This window comes from Halictus rubicundus, chromosome 6 (assembly GCF_050948215.1).
Source record: "Halictus rubicundus isolate RS-2024b chromosome 6, iyHalRubi1_principal, whole genome shotgun sequence".
NCBI classification, from domain to species: domain Eukaryota; kingdom Metazoa; phylum Arthropoda; class Insecta; order Hymenoptera; family Halictidae; genus Halictus; species Halictus rubicundus.
The window spans coordinates 18,487,007-18,507,656 of NC_135154.1; the positions used below are offsets into that span (position 1 = coordinate 18,487,007).

At 37.5% G+C, this 20,650-nt stretch overlaps 4 protein-coding genes across 16 annotated transcripts in view; 3 read left to right on the plus strand and 1 right to left on the minus strand.

Moving 5' to 3' along the window:
- The window catches only part of LOC143354797 (low-density lipoprotein receptor 2), an 82,066-nt gene extending 69,600 nt beyond the window's left edge, over window positions 1–12,466 (plus strand). For 7 of the 9 annotated variants that reach the window (XM_076789126.1, XM_076789131.1, XM_076789130.1 and 4 more), the window contains 9 exons: window positions 4,782–5,017; window positions 6,014–6,218; window positions 6,486–6,797; window positions 7,200–7,500; window positions 7,576–7,867; window positions 8,201–8,681; window positions 9,008–9,094; window positions 9,805–10,073; window positions 10,384–12,466. In XM_076789126.1, the coding sequence (XP_076645241.1) occupies window positions 4,782–5,017; window positions 6,014–6,218; window positions 6,486–6,797; window positions 7,200–7,500; window positions 7,576–7,867; window positions 8,201–8,681; window positions 9,008–9,094; window positions 9,805–10,073; window positions 10,384–10,428 (2,228 nt within the window). In that variant the 3' untranslated portion in view covers window positions 10,429–12,466. The remainder of the gene's footprint in view (window positions 1–4,781; window positions 5,018–6,013; window positions 6,219–6,485; window positions 6,798–7,199; window positions 7,501–7,575; window positions 7,868–8,200; window positions 8,682–9,007; window positions 9,095–9,804; window positions 10,074–10,383) is intronic. The other 2 variants (XM_076789127.1, XM_076789135.1) reach the window with 1 other exon arrangement.
- Window positions 12,467–12,816: 350 nt separating this feature from the next.
- Window positions 12,817–15,921, plus strand: LOC143354805 (uncharacterized). Of its 3 annotated transcripts, XR_013082388.1 has the most exons (8): window positions 12,817–12,991; window positions 13,055–13,205; window positions 13,292–13,440; window positions 13,520–13,742; window positions 13,809–13,955; window positions 14,013–14,132; window positions 14,636–14,750; window positions 14,838–14,973. XR_013082388.1 is itself a non-coding variant. In XM_076789149.1 (4 exons), exons 2-4 carry the CDS (start codon window positions 14,648–14,650, stop codon window positions 15,788–15,790), a joined length of 978 nt encoding a protein of 325 aa, XP_076645264.1. In that variant the 5' UTR covers window positions 14,011–14,132; window positions 14,636–14,647; the 3' UTR covers window positions 15,791–15,921. The 3 variants fall into 3 exon arrangements, 2 of the variants coding, with proteins under 2 accessions (XP_076645264.1, XP_076645263.1); XM_076789149.1 differs by lacking the exons at window positions 12,817–12,991; window positions 13,055–13,205; window positions 13,292–13,440; window positions 13,520–13,742; window positions 13,809–13,955 and adding an exon at window positions 15,283–15,921 and having other exon boundaries at window positions 14,011–14,132; window positions 14,838–15,204; XM_076789148.1 differs by lacking the exons at window positions 12,817–12,991; window positions 13,055–13,205; window positions 13,292–13,440; ... (1 more) ...; window positions 13,809–13,955; window positions 14,013–14,132 and adding exons at window positions 14,146–14,566; window positions 15,283–15,921 and having other exon boundaries at window positions 14,838–15,204.
- A 139-nt stretch (window positions 15,922–16,060) lies between these two features.
- Window positions 16,061–17,788, plus strand: Non3 (Ribosome production factor 2-like protein Non3). The gene is made up of 4 exons (XM_076789150.1): window positions 16,061–16,397; window positions 16,641–16,773; window positions 16,872–17,311; window positions 17,388–17,788. Exons 1-4 carry the CDS (start codon window positions 16,375–16,377, stop codon window positions 17,752–17,754), a joined length of 963 nt encoding a protein of 320 aa, XP_076645265.1. The 5' UTR covers window positions 16,061–16,374; the 3' UTR covers window positions 17,755–17,788.
- Window positions 17,490–20,352, minus strand: Cysrs-m (cysteine--tRNA ligase-like protein, mitochondrial). 3 transcript variants are annotated; one of them, XR_013082387.1, is made up of 9 exons: window positions 19,890–20,352; window positions 19,516–19,811; window positions 19,243–19,441; window positions 18,883–19,145; window positions 18,677–18,813; window positions 18,481–18,603; window positions 18,163–18,417; window positions 17,794–17,886; window positions 17,490–17,507 (listed from the first exon to the last, which is right to left on the minus strand). XR_013082387.1 is itself a non-coding variant. In XM_076789145.1 (8 exons), exons 1-8 carry the CDS (start codon window positions 20,129–20,131, stop codon window positions 17,845–17,847), a joined length of 1,554 nt encoding a protein of 517 aa, XP_076645260.1. In that variant the 5' UTR covers window positions 20,132–20,352; the 3' UTR covers window positions 17,779–17,844. The 3 variants fall into 3 exon arrangements, 2 of the variants coding, with proteins under 2 accessions (XP_076645260.1, XP_076645259.1); XM_076789145.1 differs by lacking the exon at window positions 17,490–17,507 and having other exon boundaries at window positions 17,779–17,886; window positions 18,163–18,414; XM_076789144.1 differs by lacking the exon at window positions 17,490–17,507 and having other exon boundaries at window positions 17,779–17,886.
- Between the last annotated feature and the right edge of the window lie 298 nt (window positions 20,353–20,650).

The window sequence follows — 20,650 nt, forward strand, 5'->3', positions numbered from 1 at the left end:
CGCCACGCTTTTTAATGCACCAGCGCCGATTTTAACATCGTCACTGATTCCCAACGATGCACTCTGCTTTGAAACGGCTGCCTGACCGCAAAAAAAAAAAAAGAAAAAAATATCCTACGGAATCCAAATTCTACGTTTCCGGCGCATATAGTTCCCTCGAGTTTCTAAATCCCCAAAGGCCCTTCACCCTTCGTCCTGCGACCCTATTCTTACTGACGTCGTCTGCATACTGGGTCGCCTAAGTTTCTGCAATCTTTTTGCAAGTCCTTGTGCCACAAAATTGTTGTATGCCCTTCCATGTTTGCGGAATAGCGTCCAATTATGTTCGTTGCCTCGTGTTCCTTCAATTCCCTTTAAGCAAAAGTAAACCACGAAAAGAATGAAAATTAATTTAAAAATCCGGACTTGTACTAAACATTGTGTGGATATCTGGAACGCTTGAAGGTCCATGCAGTGTACATAAAATACTTACCAAACAATTACCGGTTTGCAAAAATTATACTGAAGAAACAATTAGATCTCGGATTTTACGCGTTAACTGCAGTAACTGCAATTTAAAGCAGCGAATAGATTAATGGAATTTGAAAATATGTTCGAGCTGATCAAACTCGTTAAAGAATGAAATTTTGTATTTGGCAAGAAGGTACTTTTTTTTGTATAAAAAGGTATTTGAATTTGAAGTGTTATTTCGTGTCTATTTTTATTTCGACGTCAGTGCGCTTTTTCCCTTGGCGGTGCGTCTAATGGAATTGCATTCGCCTGACTTTTTTTCGCGTGCATCTGTTTCCCTTTTGGAGATTATTTCGAGATTCCGTAGCGCCGTGACGTAGTTTCTTCTTGTTCGAAGACGGCCTCCGTTTTTTGATGCATCGGTGCTGCTTCGTGATGATTTATGAACCGGAAGTATCGGGGCCGGAAATAAATGGTCTTCTTGATCCTCGCGCTGTGCTCGCGTAATTGATATGTATGTCGGAATTAAAACCGACCGGGGAAACGGGTTAAGCCGTAATTACTTGGCAATGCGTAAAACACGTCGGTGTTCAACAATAGCTTGTGCAGCGCATGGTGCATGCTTGCTGAATTTTTGCAAACTTCGTCTCACACGGTCCCAATTTTTACTAATAATCTTATCCCGTATAATAATAATAGTTCCCTACACCTTCCCTTCGGTACAGCACACGCAATCATTCAGTATTTCATCATTAGACTGCGGATTTTATGCATTTACAGCGAGAATATCAGATTTTAAGAATTCTGACACGAAAATATTATTTATAAAAATTACCAAGAGAAATGTGTATTTTGCAAGATTCATTATTCAAGGCTTACTGGTTCTAACACATTAATTTCCCCAACGCAGTGCAATTTTACAACCACTAACACATTACCTGTCGGTTATTTAATAATGTTTTATCGCGTATAAGATTCACATAAGTCTTTTAAGGATCTCTGGGTCAATTTTTCCGAGCCAATTTTTCAACAGCGACTCAATTAACATTGTCTATTGACTTCCTTTGGTTTTGTTGTTGGGTAGAATATTTTCGAGCTTCATTTTAACACGTCAATGGCGGGTAAATTGTTAATAAATTCGGCACATTCGAACCACCCTCGTACGCTGCTCTAGTAGAAAGGTTAAAGCAATTCGCAGCACGTCGATTTTTCGTTATTAAGTGACCGATGATTTGTTCGCCGCCGCGGCAATAAACGTGTTTTATGTGAATGGTGTTTCCGTAGTATTTCTCTGTTATTTTCTGAACTTCCTTATCCAGCTTGCAGTGACCCTTGACCCTTCGTTTATTGCAGTCGATATGTTATACCTTTTAACCAGGACCCCGTGCGTACAATGTGTCTGCTGTTAATTAATATTTCTCCGAAAGGATAATCATGTTTTGAGAACATTAAAATGTTTCAACTAGCAGTAAGGTTTAGATTAGCACGCTTTGTAATGCCGGTTTCGAGTTCGCCGGCCACAGTGTAATTATTTCGCCATTAATGCGTGATTGTGGTTATTATTGTGTAACGAATTATTCGATAATTGGATTCCTCAGGAACCACACTCGTTATCTATATAGAATTCAATGCAAGTAGCTTTTATTGGAATTATCAACGTGTTCCTATCGAACAGAGACGTGCGTGGTTTAATCAACTTCTGGATCATATTCGATTTCGCTTCCTGTTACCAGCAGGCTTGAACCTTTTCAAAGTCTCTATTGAGGCGTGCTAATCCAAAGCTTGTTGCGAACCTATGCAATTATACGTTTCTATCGAATTCTAGTGTTTAATGTTACCCGAGTGTTGCAAGGTAGTGGTTAGCTTGTGTCCGCTTGATCGTGATCGAAAACGGCGCACTGTGCCTGGCTGTGGCAGGGACCATTTTTAAAATGTCAGCGAATTGAGCATTCTGCAAAATACAAATTCGAAGTCACACGCGAAACGCACTCTCAACCCAATAAATTGAAAACAAACTGAAAATAATATTATTCCTCTGTTCTTCTGATATATCATTGTTTCAAAAACTGTTTTCTTAAACTTTTGTCTTAAAGTCCAGCAGAAATTGACCATGTTTTTTAACGATTTTAGTAAATTAAAAATAATATTATCCTTGAATTCTTCTAATGTATTCACTGCTTCAAATTCCATCTATTTTTCTTTTGAAATGGTCAAACAGAAATTTCCTTTGTCTCTCAATCATTTTCCTAAGTTAAGAATAATATTATTAGGTATATCCCCAGTCCAATTAAAAGAGCTAGTAATTGGACAGGAAGTGAACTAAAAATTTCGACGAGCACCGGAGTGTGTTTTTATCCAGTATGGCAGAGACTAATTAAACAAAGTGAAGAACATAAAAATTGTGCACAAAGTTGGCTGAAACGTTTGACGTAGAGCGCGTCTCTGTGCAGAAAATGTGAGAAAAATTTAATCGTACGAATTAGAGAAATTAAAAGTTGCGTGAGAGATGAGCTAGACAATTTTAAGGAAGACCAGAGCGCGTCTCGGTTTCGCAGAGCGTGACCGAGTCCAATTAAACAAACTAAAGAAGCCGAAGGTTGCGTAAAGAGGCGAAGTAAAAATTTCGACGATCCCCAGAGTGCGTGTCTCTATGTGGCAAAGTGGTCTTCCATTAGCAAGAGAATGCGCAGAACGCGTAAAACGCGCGGCCTAATGGCAATATAACAAAATTAGGGCAGAGCGAAGAGAATTTTCGGTTCTCCTTGTGAACAGCCAGTGCGGTGCACGCGTTTCCCGTGAGAACGATCCAGCCTGTTGTAGTTTCGTAGACGAGCAAGTAGCTTTTTACCGTGTGTGACAAGAGTTAATGTCGTCGCAACAGCGCGCCAGACCGCGCTTGTCGTTGATCAAGCACCGATTAATTGCCACGCTTAATTACAGGACCGTGCTAAGGAACTTATTTCTTCCGGAGCGCGACATGGTCTCGCCGGGCCGCAAACTATTCTTCCTATCGTTTAAACGCAGCTCTCGGAGAAAGTCGACGAGCCTCTCGTTTAGGTTCAATTCCGAGCAACTTCATGTTTCCCCCTCAAAACGGAAACTTCGACGAAGAATTTCTGCTCGGATGATTTTACCGGCGCCATTCGTTTCCATGCGCTTTAACGAGCGTTCGCGAATGTCGACGCGTATTTCCGAATGATTCGGCACGGAAGAAATAAGTTGTCTTCAGGGTCGAACGGAAGAAGCACGATTGGCACCTTTGGAAAGCACGGTTGGCACGCAAAGTCACGCAAAATCAACAGAACTTATTTAATAATGCAAGAATAGAAAAGACCTCCGTAATAAAATTTGGTTTACTTAATTAGATTGCAGTAGAAAAGAGAAAGTTACTATACGCGCGCGAGTGAAGGTCAAAAGAAACTTTCCGCCATCTTAGTCTTTCCTAACACTTACAGCCTAACTTCGAGTCAAGAGACCTTAAGTCTCTATACAATAATTTGAAAAGAAAAATAATTAGATTGTAGTAAAAATTGTCAAGTTTAGGAAAAAATTGTGTCGTATATGGCCTAAAGTGTTAACTGTGGTAGCCAGATGTCTCGTTTCGAATTTTTACAAATCAGTCAATTAAACGTTTCGCATTTCTGTAAAGACCCGAAGCGATAATTGGAACCGATTGGTTCGCAGGATCTATTTTTCAGTTACAGAAACAATATTTACGCGGTATAGTTGATTTATAAAAGCACGCGATATTGGTTATTCGCCATTCCTGTGCTATTCACTCCGGTTAATCCTGTATCGTACATGCGAAGCGCGGTAAACCCCGATGGATTTAATTCGTCCAGTCGTTGATAAACGATGCGCATCGGTTGTTGCTCTGGCAAACTATTTTTTTAGTACAATCGTTTCAACACAACATTCGACGAATATCCCGCAAGAAAATCAGATTCAAAATGATCTAGCTTGAGATCGTGCTTCTTCCGAACGAATTCCTGTCGCTCGTGAAGGATTTCGCGAGCGAAAGGAATCGGACAGTGCGTCTCCGAGTTTTAATCAGCGAATTGTGTCTTTGAGTGCCGCATCAAATTATACGTGGCTTTGCTAATTAAATGCCTCGAACGTAGACCGTTCGAAGCGAGGAAACGTCGCGGAGATAAAAGGACTATGACGAACAGGTTGACGACGGGTTTCCCTCGGTTCGTCGATGCGTCGGGATGCAATTAGAGATCGTACACGGTTGATCGGGCACTCAAAGAGTTAATGAAACCGTGATCGTGGGGATCGTTTCTAATGCCGTTCGATTCTTCCGTTCCTGAAACGCGCGTTTCTCTTAGACGACACCTGTCGATCCGACGAGTTCACGTGCACGAACAAGCGTTGCATACCGCAATTCTGGGTCTGCGATAGCGACGACGACTGCGAGGATGGCAGCGACGAGACGAACTGCAAGCTGGTCACCTGTGATCCCAGGACCGAATTCGCCTGCTCCGATCATCGTTGCATCACGTCGAGATGGAGGTGCGACGGGGACGCCGATTGTCCGAATCGGGCCGACGAAATTGGATGCTCGGTTCGTAAACGATCCTTAGTCCATGATCCTCCGGGCTCAAGCTGATCAATCTTTCAGTTTTTCATTTCTACAAGTTTTCCTTGAATCGCTTAGGGCAGACCCGGGCAAGCTGATGCATTTTTCAGTTTACTTTCAATGAATTATATACGAAAAAGTATGCTAAAATATTCTTCGAACCTCCCTCTTTACGTACTGTAAGCACAACTTTAGAACAAAGCACACATACCCCCGCCCATAAGTATCAGGACATCGTTAACACTAGGTTTACGGAGCACTAAAAGTGACTATTTTGCATCACAACAAGAACGCGCTACTCACATTTTTAGCAATATTTTTAAAATAATGTATACCAGAAGAAATAAATTTGCTAAATTATTTCTCATGTATGCATCCTTAGAATCTTAATAATCTTGAATTAAAAATATTAGAACCCGTCATTTCGACGAGTCCCGTAAACCTAGTGTTATCCCTTTGCACTCGAAGCTATTTTAACTCGAAAACGAAACATTTCTTATGACCTAGAATATGTCCATTGTATATATATTTTTTTTATGTTATATATATGGAAATGGTGCAATTTACTCGTACAATACACAAAATTTAATAAAGTAAAAAATATTTTGAATAAGGATACAGCAATTTTTAGTGGCGCCTTACAGTCGCCATTCGAGTGCTAAGGGTTAAAAGCGAATAACTTGACTTTTGAGGTGTTAGAAGGATTAGTTTACCGGATAATGCGTAAAAAAACCATTTGAAAATTACTATTGGTCGGAATTGTAAAGGTCATGATATCCAACTCTTTGCCCGTAACGACAAACTCCAAACGTGCACTTTGCAAATCTAATTGAGCCATATACAAAGTTTCATCGGTGAAAATTGCTGTGTCGAGTTCGGATTAAATCACGCAGTATTAGTTGCGACTAGAAGGTGGACGATTTCATTTGGAAATTGAGTTTCTCTCTGGATGTTTTGTTAATATAATTTTGCGTCTTCTAGGACAACCCGAAAATCCGGCCTGCCAGTCCCTGCGATAAAAAATTCTTCGACTGCGGCGACGATTTCACATGCATTAGACCGGAATGGTTATGCGACGGGGGAAAGGATTGTCCGAACGGTGAAGACGAATCACCGGAACGATGTCACAATAGCACTTGCAGACCTGATCAGTTCCAATGCGAGGATCATCACACTTGTATCTCAGGTACCGGGACAATCTATTGCTTGAATTATGTTTGAGGAGGCAATTTTACAAGACCTCTAGTAACTTCGTCAATTTTACGAATTTGGGAGAGTATAGTTCAAATGTTCTACAAAATTGAATAAAAATATTTGAAACAAATCGATTCTCCTTACCCACCGTGTATCCCCTCGACCATTCAGTTTCTCAAGTCGACAGCGCAATAGAATTTTCTGCATTAAATTTAAATTTAATTTTCTGAATTTACTCTAAATTATTAAAATATTGTAGGCCATCTGTACTGCAACGGGGACGTGGAGTGTCCGGACGGAAGCGACGAGAAGAATTGCACAAGCAAAACGGCCTCCTGCGATCCTCTGACCCAGTTCGAATGTAGCGAGGGTTCGTGTATACCTCTTCACAAGGTGTGCAATAAGAATCGGGATTGCATCGGCTGGGAAGACGAGAGCCACGAGCTTTGCGGTCTAAACGAATGTCTGAACAACAATGGCGGGTGTTCTCAAATTTGCGTCGACCTGCCCATTGGTTTCCGATGTGACTGCCACCCCGGTTATAGATTAATTGATAACCAAACATGCGACGGTAAGACACACACTGAACGCAACGCATCGAGCTGTACCATAAGTCCGAAATAGAACTCTCTTGCTAACTACTTAACAACTCTTAAAAATCACAAAGAGATGATCGAGGCCTCTTTAATAAATTAGTAATCCATCAAGTTAGTCGTCTACCGTTGAAACAACGATCTGCCTAGTAACACAGAATCTAATAACTAGAATGCGGTTTTGTAAAATAAAACTTGTGTACATTCACTGCAAGATCCAGCAGCTTCAAATGTCTACTTATTTGATATATTGTTCTAACATCTTGAAGAGAAATCCAAGTTTCACGGTCTGATATGAACAAAATTATCGTATTTTTAGGGGTGTCCCTTAATCCCAAATCTACCAATAAATAACGCAACCCTGTAATTCATGTCTTTAGATATAAACGAATGCCTGGAGCCGGGCAGCTGTTCCCAACTCTGCCTGAATCAAAAGGGCAGCTTCAAGTGCTACTGCTCCCCCGGTTACCTGAGGGACCCGAAGAACCATAATCGTTGCAAGGCAGCAGAAGGCCACGCGAGCCTTCTCTTCACCAGGCGGCATGACATCAGAAAAGTAGCATTGGATCGGCAAGAGATGACTGAGATAGTAAACAACACAAAGATGGCAGCAGCCTTGGATTTTGTATTCCGCACGGGTATGATCTTCTGGAGCGACATGAGCGAAAAGAAGATCTACAAGTGAGCGCTGATTCCTCTCGTCAAATGTCGATTCTTTCTTCGCAAAAGTTCTTATGGATCGTTGCGACCTTACAGGGCTCCGATAGACGAAGGAAACGAGCGCACGGTCGTCATCGATGATGGCTTAACGACGTCCGACGGGCTGGCCGTCGACTGGATTTACAGTCACATTTATTGGACCGATTCCGAGAAGAACACCATAGAGCTGGCCAACTTCGAGGGCAACATGAGGAAGACACTTATACAGGATCGCATACAGGAGCCGAGGGCTATTGCTCTGAACCCTCTGGAAGGGTGGATGTTCTGGACCGACTGGAGCGACGAGGCTCGCATCGAGAAAGCGGGCATGGACGGATCCCATCGAACGGTAACCTCATCAATCTCTTTTGATCTGAATTTTCGATCGAAAAATTTGCAAAAACATTACCCACGTTGCATCTTGATAGCCAGAGCACGTCAGAATTCTTTCAAAATGTTTCCATGCGATGTAAGGTACGGATACACTACTATCGCGTCGCACGAAAACAAGTAATTTCACGTGACGTTGTTAGAGTGTGAGCCAACAGATTCCCGAATATATGTATTATTATTTTCTCCGTGTGTAACGCGACAGCACGTGATTTCACGTGACGCGATAGTAATGCGTTTAAAAAGTCAGTTCTATAGAGATGAAAGATCATTGACAAGTATATTATTGCAGGTAATAGTGGACAACGACGTGACCTGGCCGAACGGTTTGACCCTGGACCTGGTGGGTAAGAAGGTGTACTGGGTGGACGCGAAATTGTACATAATTGGATCGTGTAATTACGATGGTTCCGGTAAACGGACGGTCCTGTTTTCCCTTGATTCGCTGAGGCATCCGTTCAGCATCACGACGTTCGAGGACTACGTCTATTGGACCGATTGGGACAAGGAAACGATATTCAAAGCGAACAAGTTCACCGGTAAGGAAGTGGAAGCGGTGACGTCCCATCAAACTCTGCAGCACCCGATGGTGGTCCACGTGTACCATCCGTACAGGCAACCGGACGGGGCAAACCATTGTCAAGCTGTGAACGGACATTGCAGTCATTTGTGTCTGCCTGCGCCGAAAATCAACTCAAAATCGCCTGTTCTTAGCTGCGCCTGTCCGGACGGCCTAGAATTGTTGCCCGATGGTTTGATGTGCGTGGAAAAAGGTGAGCTGATCGGGAAACAGTAGTGTATCGTTTCTTCTAACCGAGCTGCGTGCATTGGTTTATAATATAATATGTAGCATTATATATATATATATATATATAGCATCGAATGAATAACGTAAAATGGTACGTCTTGCATGTCGCTGGAATAATTTAACGCTTATGGTACAAACCTCGCCGAGATTCTTCTCGAGAACGGCATGCATACGATTACTCTATGAATCTATAGCAGCAGAATTGATTGTTTAGTCGATTATTATTTCGGCGTACGATTTATTACTTTGTTACTTATGTTATTTTGCATCGGTGTTGTATGAATATTCCAGTAACGACAACCGTAGAGCCCACCACGCAAGAAAGGAGTAAGCCGTTCAAGAGGCTCAAACCGTTCAACGTTACCACCAGCACCGTTCGTAAGTATAACTGCACGCCTACCGGTGTAGCTAAATATACACGCGTTGTTTACGATCGTAGATGCTCGGCTTTAGCTTATTCTGTTGAGCATATAATTACCACGGTCGCATTAGTGATGATAATAACTGGCCTCTGCGGATCTTTTATGCAGACTCTCGTTTTCATAGATCATTTTTTTTTTTACCGTTTGATGCAAACGTTTACCTGTCGTTTCAAAATTTGCAAACGTCACGAGTGCATAAAGGTCTGCGTAATCGGAACGTGGGATTTGTGTTATGCGTAGTTTAAGCTTAACGACTTTCTAAAATTTTTAATTAATTCCTGAAAGCAACCGATGAGAAGCTATTTCTACTGTACTACCCCTGACAGAAAATATTCGATCAAAATCGTGAAAATGATTGTTGAATGAATCGTTTAAGTGTTCATTACAAACGAAAATTAAATACACGAATAGCTGGTACGACTAGACTTCGGATTTTATGCAAAATACAAATTGATTTCTTTTTCGAATAATTTTAATGAACTGAAAGCAGTAAGATTTTTAATTTCTTTAAATGTTTTCACAGTTTTCTATTTCATCTGGTCATTGTTGTCATAAATGTATAGAAAGTCTACTGCATCCACAGTCTAGTAATAATAGATGATTAATCGAATACTTCTCTGCCAGGGGTATATTTTATTTGTATTACAAATTGATGTTTGATTTCAGATCCGCCACAGTCGACCGATGCAGATGACAAGGGTAGCCTTGCGACCGAATTGACAGATGCTGGTTCGGTTGCTGGTATAGCGATAGGGGTCGCGTCATTTGTGCTGTTGCTCCTCGCTTTGGTCGCAGTATTATGCTACAGGCATTATCTTCACCGTAACGTCACGAGTATGAATTTCGACAATCCTGTGTACAGGAAAACCACCGAAGATCAATTCAGTCTTGAGAAGAATAGGTTTCCACTCCCCACTGCTACTGTTGGAGAAGAGGTAGTTATAATAATTAGCGTCATATATCACTTCCTACAAGGTGTCTTACAAGGAGTGATCCCGAAATTTGAAAAAATTATGAAACTTTACGCATACGTAGTGCACGTGTAGGCAAGTATTGCGTGATTTTTTTACTGCCCATATTCACTTTAAGGGGCTGAAATTGATCCTTGACAATTTGACTATCTTATTGGCTAAGATCGCGTAATACAGATCATTCCTTGTTAGTCGAATAGGATCACCGAAATATCTGTAAATCCTCCTGTATAATTTTGTTCGTAGACCTATTTAAATATTTTTATTTCCACAGGCTCAGGAGCCTTTAACGAGTCCTGGAACTAACGATTACGTTTAAGACTCACTCTGGCAATAAAACGGGCTTAGCAGGCTGTTGAAAACAATGTCGACCAAGTAACAGAAAGAATGAGAAATCCTGTGTAAAAGACGATGAAGCGCACTGACAAGTCGAGCGAGCCTGTCCAATAGTACGCCTGCGTTTGCCCGCCTGCCTGCCAACTCAGCTGTGATTATGTTTACCTTTTTGTTTTTGTACTGTGCCTATTTGTTTACAAATTTAAGCATCTCGTCATTCAAACTATACTGTATATGTGCGTGCGTGCGCACGCGCTCGCGCGTGCAACATTGGGATTTGCTCCAAGGCATAAAGGGAGAAATGTCTAAGTGAAATTGCTGCCAAATAAGCGTGTCGTACGAGCGCCCATTTCCAAGTAGTTCAATAAGGTATCAGGAATTCCTACTTTGTAAACGTTCTCTCCTCGGTTTTACAATGCGTAACGTGTAATATATAGCGCTAATTGTCACACACACACACTAATGTGTGGGTCACACGTCGCATCTACGTTTAAATTTATATATAAATAAATAAATATATATATAAATATATATATATATATATTATAAATACATAGAATATTTTTATCTACATCGTAAGATCTTTAACTTGTTATTGTTTCACTATTTATTCTGTAAGAGTATATGTACGTTCTTAAGCATAAACCTTTCAGTTAGAATACATAGATGATACTGTTGCATTATTGAGAATCACATGTATATAACACACAAACTCGAAGTGTATCATAGAGATAATTTTAAAGGTCATTAGCAACAATATTGAATTATTGAGAACCTTTACCGTATAGTTCTTTGCGAGTTTGTTGAATTATTTATAATACGTTTTAACGTGTACATCGTAAAGTACTTCGTCGTGCCAAAAGAAGAAGAAAAAGAAAACGTCCCAAGAAATCTCGAATCTAAACGGTTATTGATATATAATAGCGATCGGACATCTTTTCGTGAAACCAGTCTGTAAACTTTTTTCCGGTATCGTATAATAGGTCTTAAGGATAGCAATACATACTTGTGTTCGAAAACCCAGTAAAATAGCTCAAAAGGATGGCGTTTTAGCATGCATAATGTGTATCTGATTTTTGTACATGAAGAAAAGTAAAAGAAAAAAGCAGATTTCTCCTTTTATGTCAGTTAGGCGAGACACGAGACAAAACCGGTGCTTCGAGCACGTTCACAGAAACATTTTTTAACAGCGACCTGTGTTTTACGTGGGTGGCTCATATCACGGTGACATCAGTTCTCTCACGGATGTTCTGTTAACATTTATGATTGTAACGGAATAGTTTCGACACAAATTAGATGTAATAAGATCAGCTCAATGACACTAAGTGGACTGTGTGTTAAAGTAAAACTGTTGTTTAGGTATTTCAGCCCACTAAAAACAAAAATCAGTGTATATGTATAGAATTATCGCCTCCGGCTTAAGAGTTTTACTTATTACATACTTTATGATTACTGTATTAATATAATTAAATGTGAGACAGACGTTCTTCTAGATAAAATTACTAAAAAGTATAATAATATTAGAGCGAAACCAGGAGCTGTGTACATTAATCAGTAGCAAAATTATTTTTTTCCGATCGCCATATTCTCGCAAAACGATTTGTCCCGGACGATTTCGTTTCAAGAAATTACCTCGAAGACTGCGTCTGGAACATTTTCAAAGGATTTTACAAAGATAATTTATTCGATCTAACCGACCGACGAAGTTGAAAACTAATGTTTGCTACTTTTTAATCGAGCATACGTCCTTGTCTGCGAGTGCAAGAAAGCAAAGTCCAAAATTAAAATAATAGAGGCTCTGTGGTGATTTTAATCAAAAGATAGCAAGAGTGTGGTGAGTATCAGTTGCAATAAATTATGTGAGTCACACGGCATAATTTAGCCGATCTATTCGCCAAAATCGTGTCAAACATTATTTCTATGCAATATATATTATCACTACACACGCATAATATAAATATATATTATATATATAATTTATTATAATGATTATTGTATAAATAAATATACAAAATAAATCACACTACCCTCATCATTATCATACCTATTAAGAAGTGTAAAATGTATAATTTGTAAAAATGTACTTTGGAAATATAGAATAGCAATTAATTTCTTTCCTGCGTTATGCATCGAATGTAGCGCATAAATTTATACATTACCGTTCAAAAGTGTAGAATCACTTTTTCTAGTTATAATAACTGAAACCAAAAATAGTCATTAATCAGTTTGCTAAATTTTAAGGATTCTATTCTACCGCATTGATTCATTTACATTTCATTAATAATAACAAAAAGTAATCGCATCTTTCTCTGTCATCTGAAATAATTTATTTTTTATTAATTATATATCAAGAAACGTTTCAATTAGCATAATTTCAAATGGGCGCGTATCGATACATCGAAAATAAACTCTCGTTAAAACGATATCTCGCATATGACGTTCATTTTGAAACCAGTTGATACAACGGTTTTATCAGTCTTCACATAAAACTATTGGAAACTGATACTATGAGTAATGCGAATAATTATCCGTCTTGTATAAAAATTGTAAGTATTTCGCTTTTCATAAACACTAATAATAAAAATCTTGACGTAAATTAATACTTCTAGCCGCTCACTAATTCAAAACAGAATAATACAATGGTTCCTCAGAAATCAGATTTAAACGAAGTATTAGCACTTAATAAAGAATTAATAACTTTAGCTAATCGAGTGTTTGGAGAAGGAAAATGGAACCACAGTGTGACAAATCAAACAGTTGGTAGGTAACTTATATTTATTAATTGTTACAAACTATTCGAAGTACATTGAAAACGTATTATTACTATTACTATGGTACTGTTTTAGATTTTGTAGAGCCTTTTATGGGCAAATACGTTTGTGGCTGTGTGACATTCGTTAAGATTCAATTACATGATGGAACATACCACGAGGATATGGCTTATTTTCATGCAGAAGGAGCTACAAAAGGTTTAGCAGTGCATTCTGCAAGAATTGTATGATACTATATGTTTGTATTTTGATGTTTCATATTTTTGCACATAGGCAAAATTAATTTTTGATTTTCTTATTCAGGTTTCTCTTACAGAGGCCTTCAAAAAGGTATTATCGTGCTTTAGTTATTTTGTAGAGCACGATATAGAGAAGCTACTAACAAAATCTAATTCACATGACAATAATAGTCAGAAAGAGAATTTACAATGCTCCGTATCTAGTTTTCATAGCGATGTGATTGAGGCTTGTGTTCCAGCAAGTCCACTTAGAAACCGAAAAACCAACAAGGAAGAGGACAGGCCAGGTTCACACAAAATTTGTTATAACTGAAGCTTTGGGAGAATAGTTCTTATTGTTTGGTATTTTTTAGAAGCACAACCAAAAAGTCCAATAGGAAGTACAAGCAAACCTAATGACACAAAGAGTATAGATGATGTAAAAGGTCAGTTGCAGTCCAATGGTACAAGTTCCAGAAACGAGCAAGAAGTTAATCAAAATGAACAGGAACAGAAAAAAGGTACGTTAATCAATGATTGATGTAAATTGATGTTAAATTACATGCAAATGATTGCAGCATTGAATGAGGAAGAACTTTTACGAATGGAGCGAAAACGGAAGCAAATGGAGAAGCAGGCCGAATTCAAAAGATTAATGAAGGAGAAAGAACAGCAAAAGGGTGTAGAAAGCAAAAAACGTAATCCTAAATATTAATATAAATATTTCTGTATATTGCAGAGTAAAAAATACGCGAATGTAAATTTAGCTTAGATCGATTTGTAAGAGCGTAAATCATGTACATTTTTGTAAAATTTATTTTATTTATGTACCAATAATGTAATCGTATGTGACTGACATATGTATGTATTATGTCGACCACGTGTTATCTGTTCACTGTATGTTAAGGTTAGGAATTCTATGAAGAGTACATACATATGTACATAGATTGTATTAAGTATTATTGAATATGTAATTTATCCAAAAGGAAAATACTTAATTTTTATAATTGTATGGTTACTTTTTGTAAAAAAAAAATATATATATACGTGCACATAAAATTCAGATATATTTTCTACTATCATGGAAAGTGAAAGCATGGATCAGTATTTTAAGAGTTATGAAGAACTTGATGTGTGTATACAAACATATATTATGCATTTTTAATTTCAAATGTGTTATCTTGTTTAACCCTATTTACAGGTGCATCAATTAATGTTAAGCGACAAGTCAAGGACTCTTACTTACAAGAATGCAATTATTGATTCTAAACAATTATTCGAGAATAAAATTGTTATGGATGTCGGTGCAGGAACAGGTATTATTTTATAATATGTTGTGAAGAGCAATATGAATTTTTTTAATCGAAAGAGCAGTACTGATGCATATATTGATTTATTTCCAGGAATACTGTCAGCTTTTTGTGTACAAGCTGGTGCACAAAAAGTTTATGCAGTCGAAGCAAGTGAGTTAGCAAAACTTACTGAAGAAGTTGTAAAGGAGAACAAACTGGATAATAAGATTACTGTGATCCATAGCAAAGTGGAGGACATTGATGCAAATTCAATTGAAAAAGTTGATATAATTATCTCAGAGTGGATGGGCTTTTATTTAGTACACGAAGGAATGTTGGATTCTGTTCTCTTTGCAAGAGACAATTTTCTGAAGGAAGATGGCATCCTCTTTCCATCTGTTGCTAAACTATACGCATCGCCGTGTCAATTGCCATCCATGTACAATTTTTGGGATGACATTTATGGAGTCAGTATGAAGTAATAACAAATAGTTCATTAACATAAGTGAATAATTTTACTATGTCATAGTATTTATTAATTTTATGTTTTTTGTAGATGCATTGGACAGAAGTACAGGGAAATGAAATCAATGAAACCAGAAGTATTATTTGTAGATGACAAAGACCTTTTGGCTGAAGGGAAGTTATTGGCATGGTTGGATCTACAGTGCATTGACATTAAAGAATTAGATCTGCTTGGAGGAGAAGATTATGTTTCTGTTTGTAAGAAAGACGGAAAATATCAGGGAATTTGCATTTGGTTCGATGCAGAGTTCCCGGGTGGTTCGGAATTATCTACGAGTCCCTCCAGTGAAGCTACTCACTGGAAACAAACTGCTATCGTTTTGCCTACAGACGTAGAAGTAACAAAAGGCGAGCCTATTGCGTTTAAATTAGAGCTGAGAAGAAACTCTATTAAACCTAGGCAGTATAACATGGAGTTAGAGTTGTTGGATGCAGCAGAGGTGGACCACGAGGTTCCTTGTAATTGTTACATGACGAAATGTATAGTGATGAAAGCTTATATAGAAGAGCAAGCAAATGATGATGGAACGAATAAGTGATTCTACTATGCTTTTATTGGGTACAAGAAAGGTTTATATAAAATATTTTAACACTGTATGTAAAAGTAAGTTTTTGTACAATACATGAACATTTGTTTCTGAAGGTCTTCAATAAAGTGTAAGTGTAATTTGTATAAAGATGTTTTTAAATATTTATTTTATTCCCTTGAAACATCAATTTTAATTATTAGTAGGTTTACGGTACGCGTTCTAATTTTTTAATTTACGATTATTGAAATCGTAAAGACACATCCATGAAGAATTATTCAACTTTCTTTGGGCATATATTATTTAAAAAATGGCCAAAAATTTGGATAGGCATATTCTTGTTATTTTTGCAAAGTAATGTAAAATAGTCACATAGTCTTCGTGCTCCGTAAACGGGACGGGAGAGTTGAAAAATCCTGCCGTCATAGATGGCGCCATTATAGTGTTGCTAAATGTATCAATATATGTCATCTGAGGTTATGATTTCTTCGATACACGTGGGCTAAGGACGCTTTATGTATGTAGACATTGGATACCCACGGAATTAAATATTTCAAATAATTTAAGAATAAGTTACTTACAATATTTAAGACAGAATGCCGGTAATAAGCAGAGTAGTGTAAGTATTTTCAACTTACGATTTTATTGTAACGTTTTTGGTTACGTTTTGATCCGTGTATGTTCTTTTATAAATTAATATCAGAGTTCGAAAAAGTTCCAAAGGGTAACAATTCTTTTCGTAAAAATTCCGCAGGAACAGATACATTGTTGAACGAAACGCATAAGTTCGAACAGAATTTTTTAAAACCGGAAGGTACCTGTTTATTTCAAGCGCTGATTAATATTCGAATTGTTATTGCAGAAAACCAACTACTCACAGAGGCAAAAGAGCTATCTTGAAAAAGGAACCGAAATTGATAGAGGATGTCAAAGAGACTTTGTGCTTCAAAGGAAAAAACACTTCTCAGGTTGTTGTTGATTTTATGAAAGATCTGGTAAGTGGAACTTCAAAATTTTTAGTCGGGAAAAGCAACAGATTTATCAATTTAATAGTATAATTATTGAAAAATTTTTTATTGTTTATTTCTTACAGTATAATCTTAAAAAGCCCAATGCACAGATGATGCAAAAGAAAAATGATGTCTTGCCGTTTGAAGATGTCACCCCTATTGAGAAGTTTGTTACCAAGTATAATGCACCTCTTTTCATGCTTGCATTGCACAATAAAAAACGACCCCATAATATTGTAATGGGTAGAATGTACGAAAATACATTGTTGGACATGGCAGAGTTTGGTATAGAAAATTACAAGAGCTTGAAAGATTTTAAAGTACCAAAAGTATCTGAGGGGTTAAAACCTCTGTTGGTGTTCAATGGAGAGCTTTTTGAGAACAATTACGAGCTTGACAGGATAAAGAATTTGTTTGTAGACATGTTCCAAAGAGAAGTTGTTGAGAATATCAGACTACAGGGTATTGAACATGTTTTAAGTTTCACTGCTGTAGAAAATAAAATTCTTCTAAGGAGTTATAGGTAAATTTACTGTCGAATAACTTTGTTAAATAGTATTGTGGTATATACTTATCTTTTCAACGAACTCATATTCTAGAGTACTTCTGAAGAAGTCTAACAGCAGAACACCGAGGATAGAATTAGAGGAAATTGGCCCGAGAGCAGATTTAATATGTAGGCGAACGAAACTTGCTTCCGCGGATCTCTTTAAACAAGCCTGCAAGAAACCGAAAGAATTGAAGGTCAAAAAGAAGAAGAATATTTCCAAAGACAATCTTGGAACAACCTTCGGTCGCGTGCACGTTGGAGCACAGAATCTTAATAGTATTCAGACAAGAAAAATGAAGGGTTTGAAGAAAACAATAGCGGAGAAGAAGGCTGGTATGAAACGGAAAGGTCCAGATGCTGCTGCTGCTGATGATAGTCCAAAAAAATCGAAAAATGTTATAGATTCAGCCGATTAAAATGAGTAAATACAACTTTCAATGTAAATATATAGTAACTTTGTTTTATTAAGGCGCTATTTACAATATAATATCTCTGGTATTTTCAATTCAATATGACTTTATACTCCAAGTAGTGTCAGTCTTAGAATCCTGAAAACAAGAAAACAAAATTATGGTTTTTTTGAACACAGAATTACGTTGAGCTGCGACTGAGCGTTGGTGAACGCACGTACCGAGCACGTTTGATACATCGCGCGAGAACATTGTAAATAATTTTATAATTGTCGTGTATTTATGACACAGTCTCTTAATAAATTGTATCGCTCACCATACAATCGAGTGACAGTTCTTTCAACCACCGTCTCTACTTTCCACTGCAGAGCTAAAGAAATACTATAAGAAGTATGCCATCGTTAAGATAAGTACCTTCACGATCACTCCACACTTCAAAAGATCGGCTCGTGCTTCGTCGCAAGCAGTCAGCATAACGTTATCTGGTGCACCCTGTTCTTTGATCCTGTTTCTGACACGTTTTCTAAACTTTATAAAGTACTCGATGAGATTGTTCACTTTGTATTCATCTGCCACTTCTGAGCGACCGATTCCCAGTTTCGAGAACATTGTAGATACATAATTCGAGACTGTAGTTACTGCAGGTATACTCCTGTTTATAGAAGGCTTCTTTCATGGAATAAAATGAAATTGTTTAAATGACATTAACATTAAATACAATTTTATACTTACAGAGGAATCATGTAACATTTTATTCCCTATATCAACCAGGTTCAGTATTGTATGTGTTGCTTGTGCGGTATTAAAATTATTTGCGAACGCTGCATCAACATTATTCTTGGTTTCCTCCAAGCACTAAAATAAAATTGCATATTCGTTATTTTTGCAAATTAGAGAGACGCGGATAGTCGGATAAATAATAACTCACACGAAGCAATGCAACTTCGTCCACATTGCCAGTGGTCCATTTTCCAACGACGTAATTGTCGCAAGTAGCAATGAAATGTTCAACTTTATTCATTATGTTTACTGCATTATTCATTACATCGTCGCAGAATTCGATATCTGAAAAATGATGTGATAATTTGATCATCCGTATTTAAGTGTAATATTTTGTATATGAATGAAATGTACCATTGTCATAATTAGAAAGCAAGCAAAGCATTCTGAATTGATTCGCAGTATATCTTTGAAGGAGTTTTCTTATACTGATAGTGTTTTGGAGGCTTTTCGACATTTTAACATCTTTCAGAAGCAGATGTCCACAGTGCAACCAATAATTTACCCATTGGTCCACTTCATGGTAAGAACACGATTGTGCCTCCTCATTTTCATGGTGTGGAAAAACAAGGTCTATCGCACCACTGTGAATGTCTATGGAATTTCCAAAAACTGTGCTATTTAAAATAGAAATATTAATTTGTATAAAATAGACAATATATTGCCTATACTTTTAGGAAACTAGAAGAATTTTATTTGCTAGGAAACAATTACCTTGCAATAGTGCTACATTCTATGTGCCACCCTGGCCTCCCATTACCCCATGGGGATTCCCAAAACGGTTCTCCTTTCTTAGACGCCTTCCACAGAGTAAAATCTAACGCCGACTTTTTATGGGGATGACTACTGTCCTGAAATGGAGTCGATAACTTGCCATAAATGCCATGCTTGTTTACATCAAAGTATACTGATCCTATAAATAATAATCAATTGTAAAAAATTATTAAAAATAATTGAACATACAAATACAGTATTAAATGATTTTACCATCTTTTCCTACATATGCTCCTTCCTTGTTCACAATGTTATTAATAAAATCAATAATTTGTGGGATGAAATCAGTAACTCGACAATATAAATTAGGTTTCCATACATTTAACATTTGCATATCTTCCATGAATTCTGTCTCGAAATGTTGCGATAGTTCCTCAAAGTTTCGACTGGTCGCGTTCGCGCGATTTATTATTTTGTCGTCTATGTTCGTGACAGACATGGCCATTACAACGTTTATGTTAAAATGATCTGTCAATATTCTTCTGATGATATCCGTCTTCACGTAAGTGCTGTACAAAGTGAGTTATATTTAATAAAGATGTTTCAATTAATACTGGAATGAATGAATGAAATGAAGTGTGTCTTACGCTGCGTGTCCGATGTGCGCGGAATCATAAACAGTTGGACCACAGACGTACCAGGTTAGATAATTCTTATTTTTTAAAATTAGCGGTACTGTACACTTTGTTGCAGTGTTATACACTTTAATGTTTGTCTCATAACCGACCGGTTTCACCCATTGCGGCTTCTGTTTCTGTTTTGTGTCATGCAAAGAACGATGACACATTGTACGCAACTTGTGTTTCAAATTCCTGGTGATTAAATGCATTCTGGTTATGTTGGACGCCTAATGTCAATGAATATTTATTTACTTATTTCATGATTAGTATTAATCAATTTTGGCGGCGTTAACTGACAGCCGTAAAATAACCTTAAAAACTATTCAATCTTCGTCATGTGTATCATTTAAGTTTAGGTTAGGTAAACGCATGCGTACTCGATGCGCGGGACTTTGGGAGTAGAATTTGAATTTTTGAAGACGAATTTCTATTACTACGCAGAATTAAAAATGGGTACGTAAATGATTGCGAATTCGGCTGCTTGATAGGTAGGTTGTTTTTTTATTAACTCTAATGCTAATATTAGTAAATTTAGATCATAAAACATTAAGTAAAGAAAATAGGTTTCCCTTACGTTTCACTTCTGTACAGTGCGCGTGCGCGCGCAAGTTGTGCCGAATTAGGAGCGAAATTTGAAATGAGGTTAAGTGTTATTTCACGCTAAATATGATTCGGTGAAAGTTAAGAGAAATAAATGATTTTATGCACATTATCACATGCAGTAAAAA

Coding starts and splice junctions, on each gene's coding strand:
- Non3 (XM_076789150.1), top strand. CDS start 16,375: ATGCCGGTAATAAGCAGAGTAGT. Junction 16,774..16,871: donor TTGATTTTATGAAAGATCTG/GTAAGTGGAACT, acceptor TATTTCTTACAG/TATAATCTTAAAAAGCCCAA. Junction 17,312..17,387: donor ATTCTTCTAAGGAGTTATAG/GTAAATTTACTG, acceptor CTCATATTCTAG/AGTACTTCTGAAGAAGTCTA.
- LOC143354805 (XM_076789148.1), top strand. CDS start 14,516: ATGGAAAGTGAAAGCATGGATCAGTATTTTAAGAGTTATGAAGAACTT. Junction 14,751..14,837: donor GGATGTCGGTGCAGGAACAG/GTATTATTTTAT, acceptor ATTTATTTCCAG/GAATACTGTCAGCTTTTTGT. Junction 15,205..15,282: donor ATTTATGGAGTCAGTATGAA/GTAATAACAAAT, acceptor TGTTTTTTGTAG/ATGCATTGGACAGAAGTACA.
- Cysrs-m (XM_076789144.1), bottom strand. CDS start 20,131: ATGCATTTAATCACCAGGAATTTGAAACACAAGTTGCGTACAATGTGT. Junction 19,812..19,889: donor GCGCACATCGGACACGCAGC/GTAAGACACACT, acceptor CACTTTGTACAG/CACTTACGTGAAGACGGATA. Junction 19,146..19,242: donor GAATGTAGCACTATTGCAAG/GTAATTGTTTCC, acceptor TATTTTAAATAG/CACAGTTTTTGGAAATTCCA.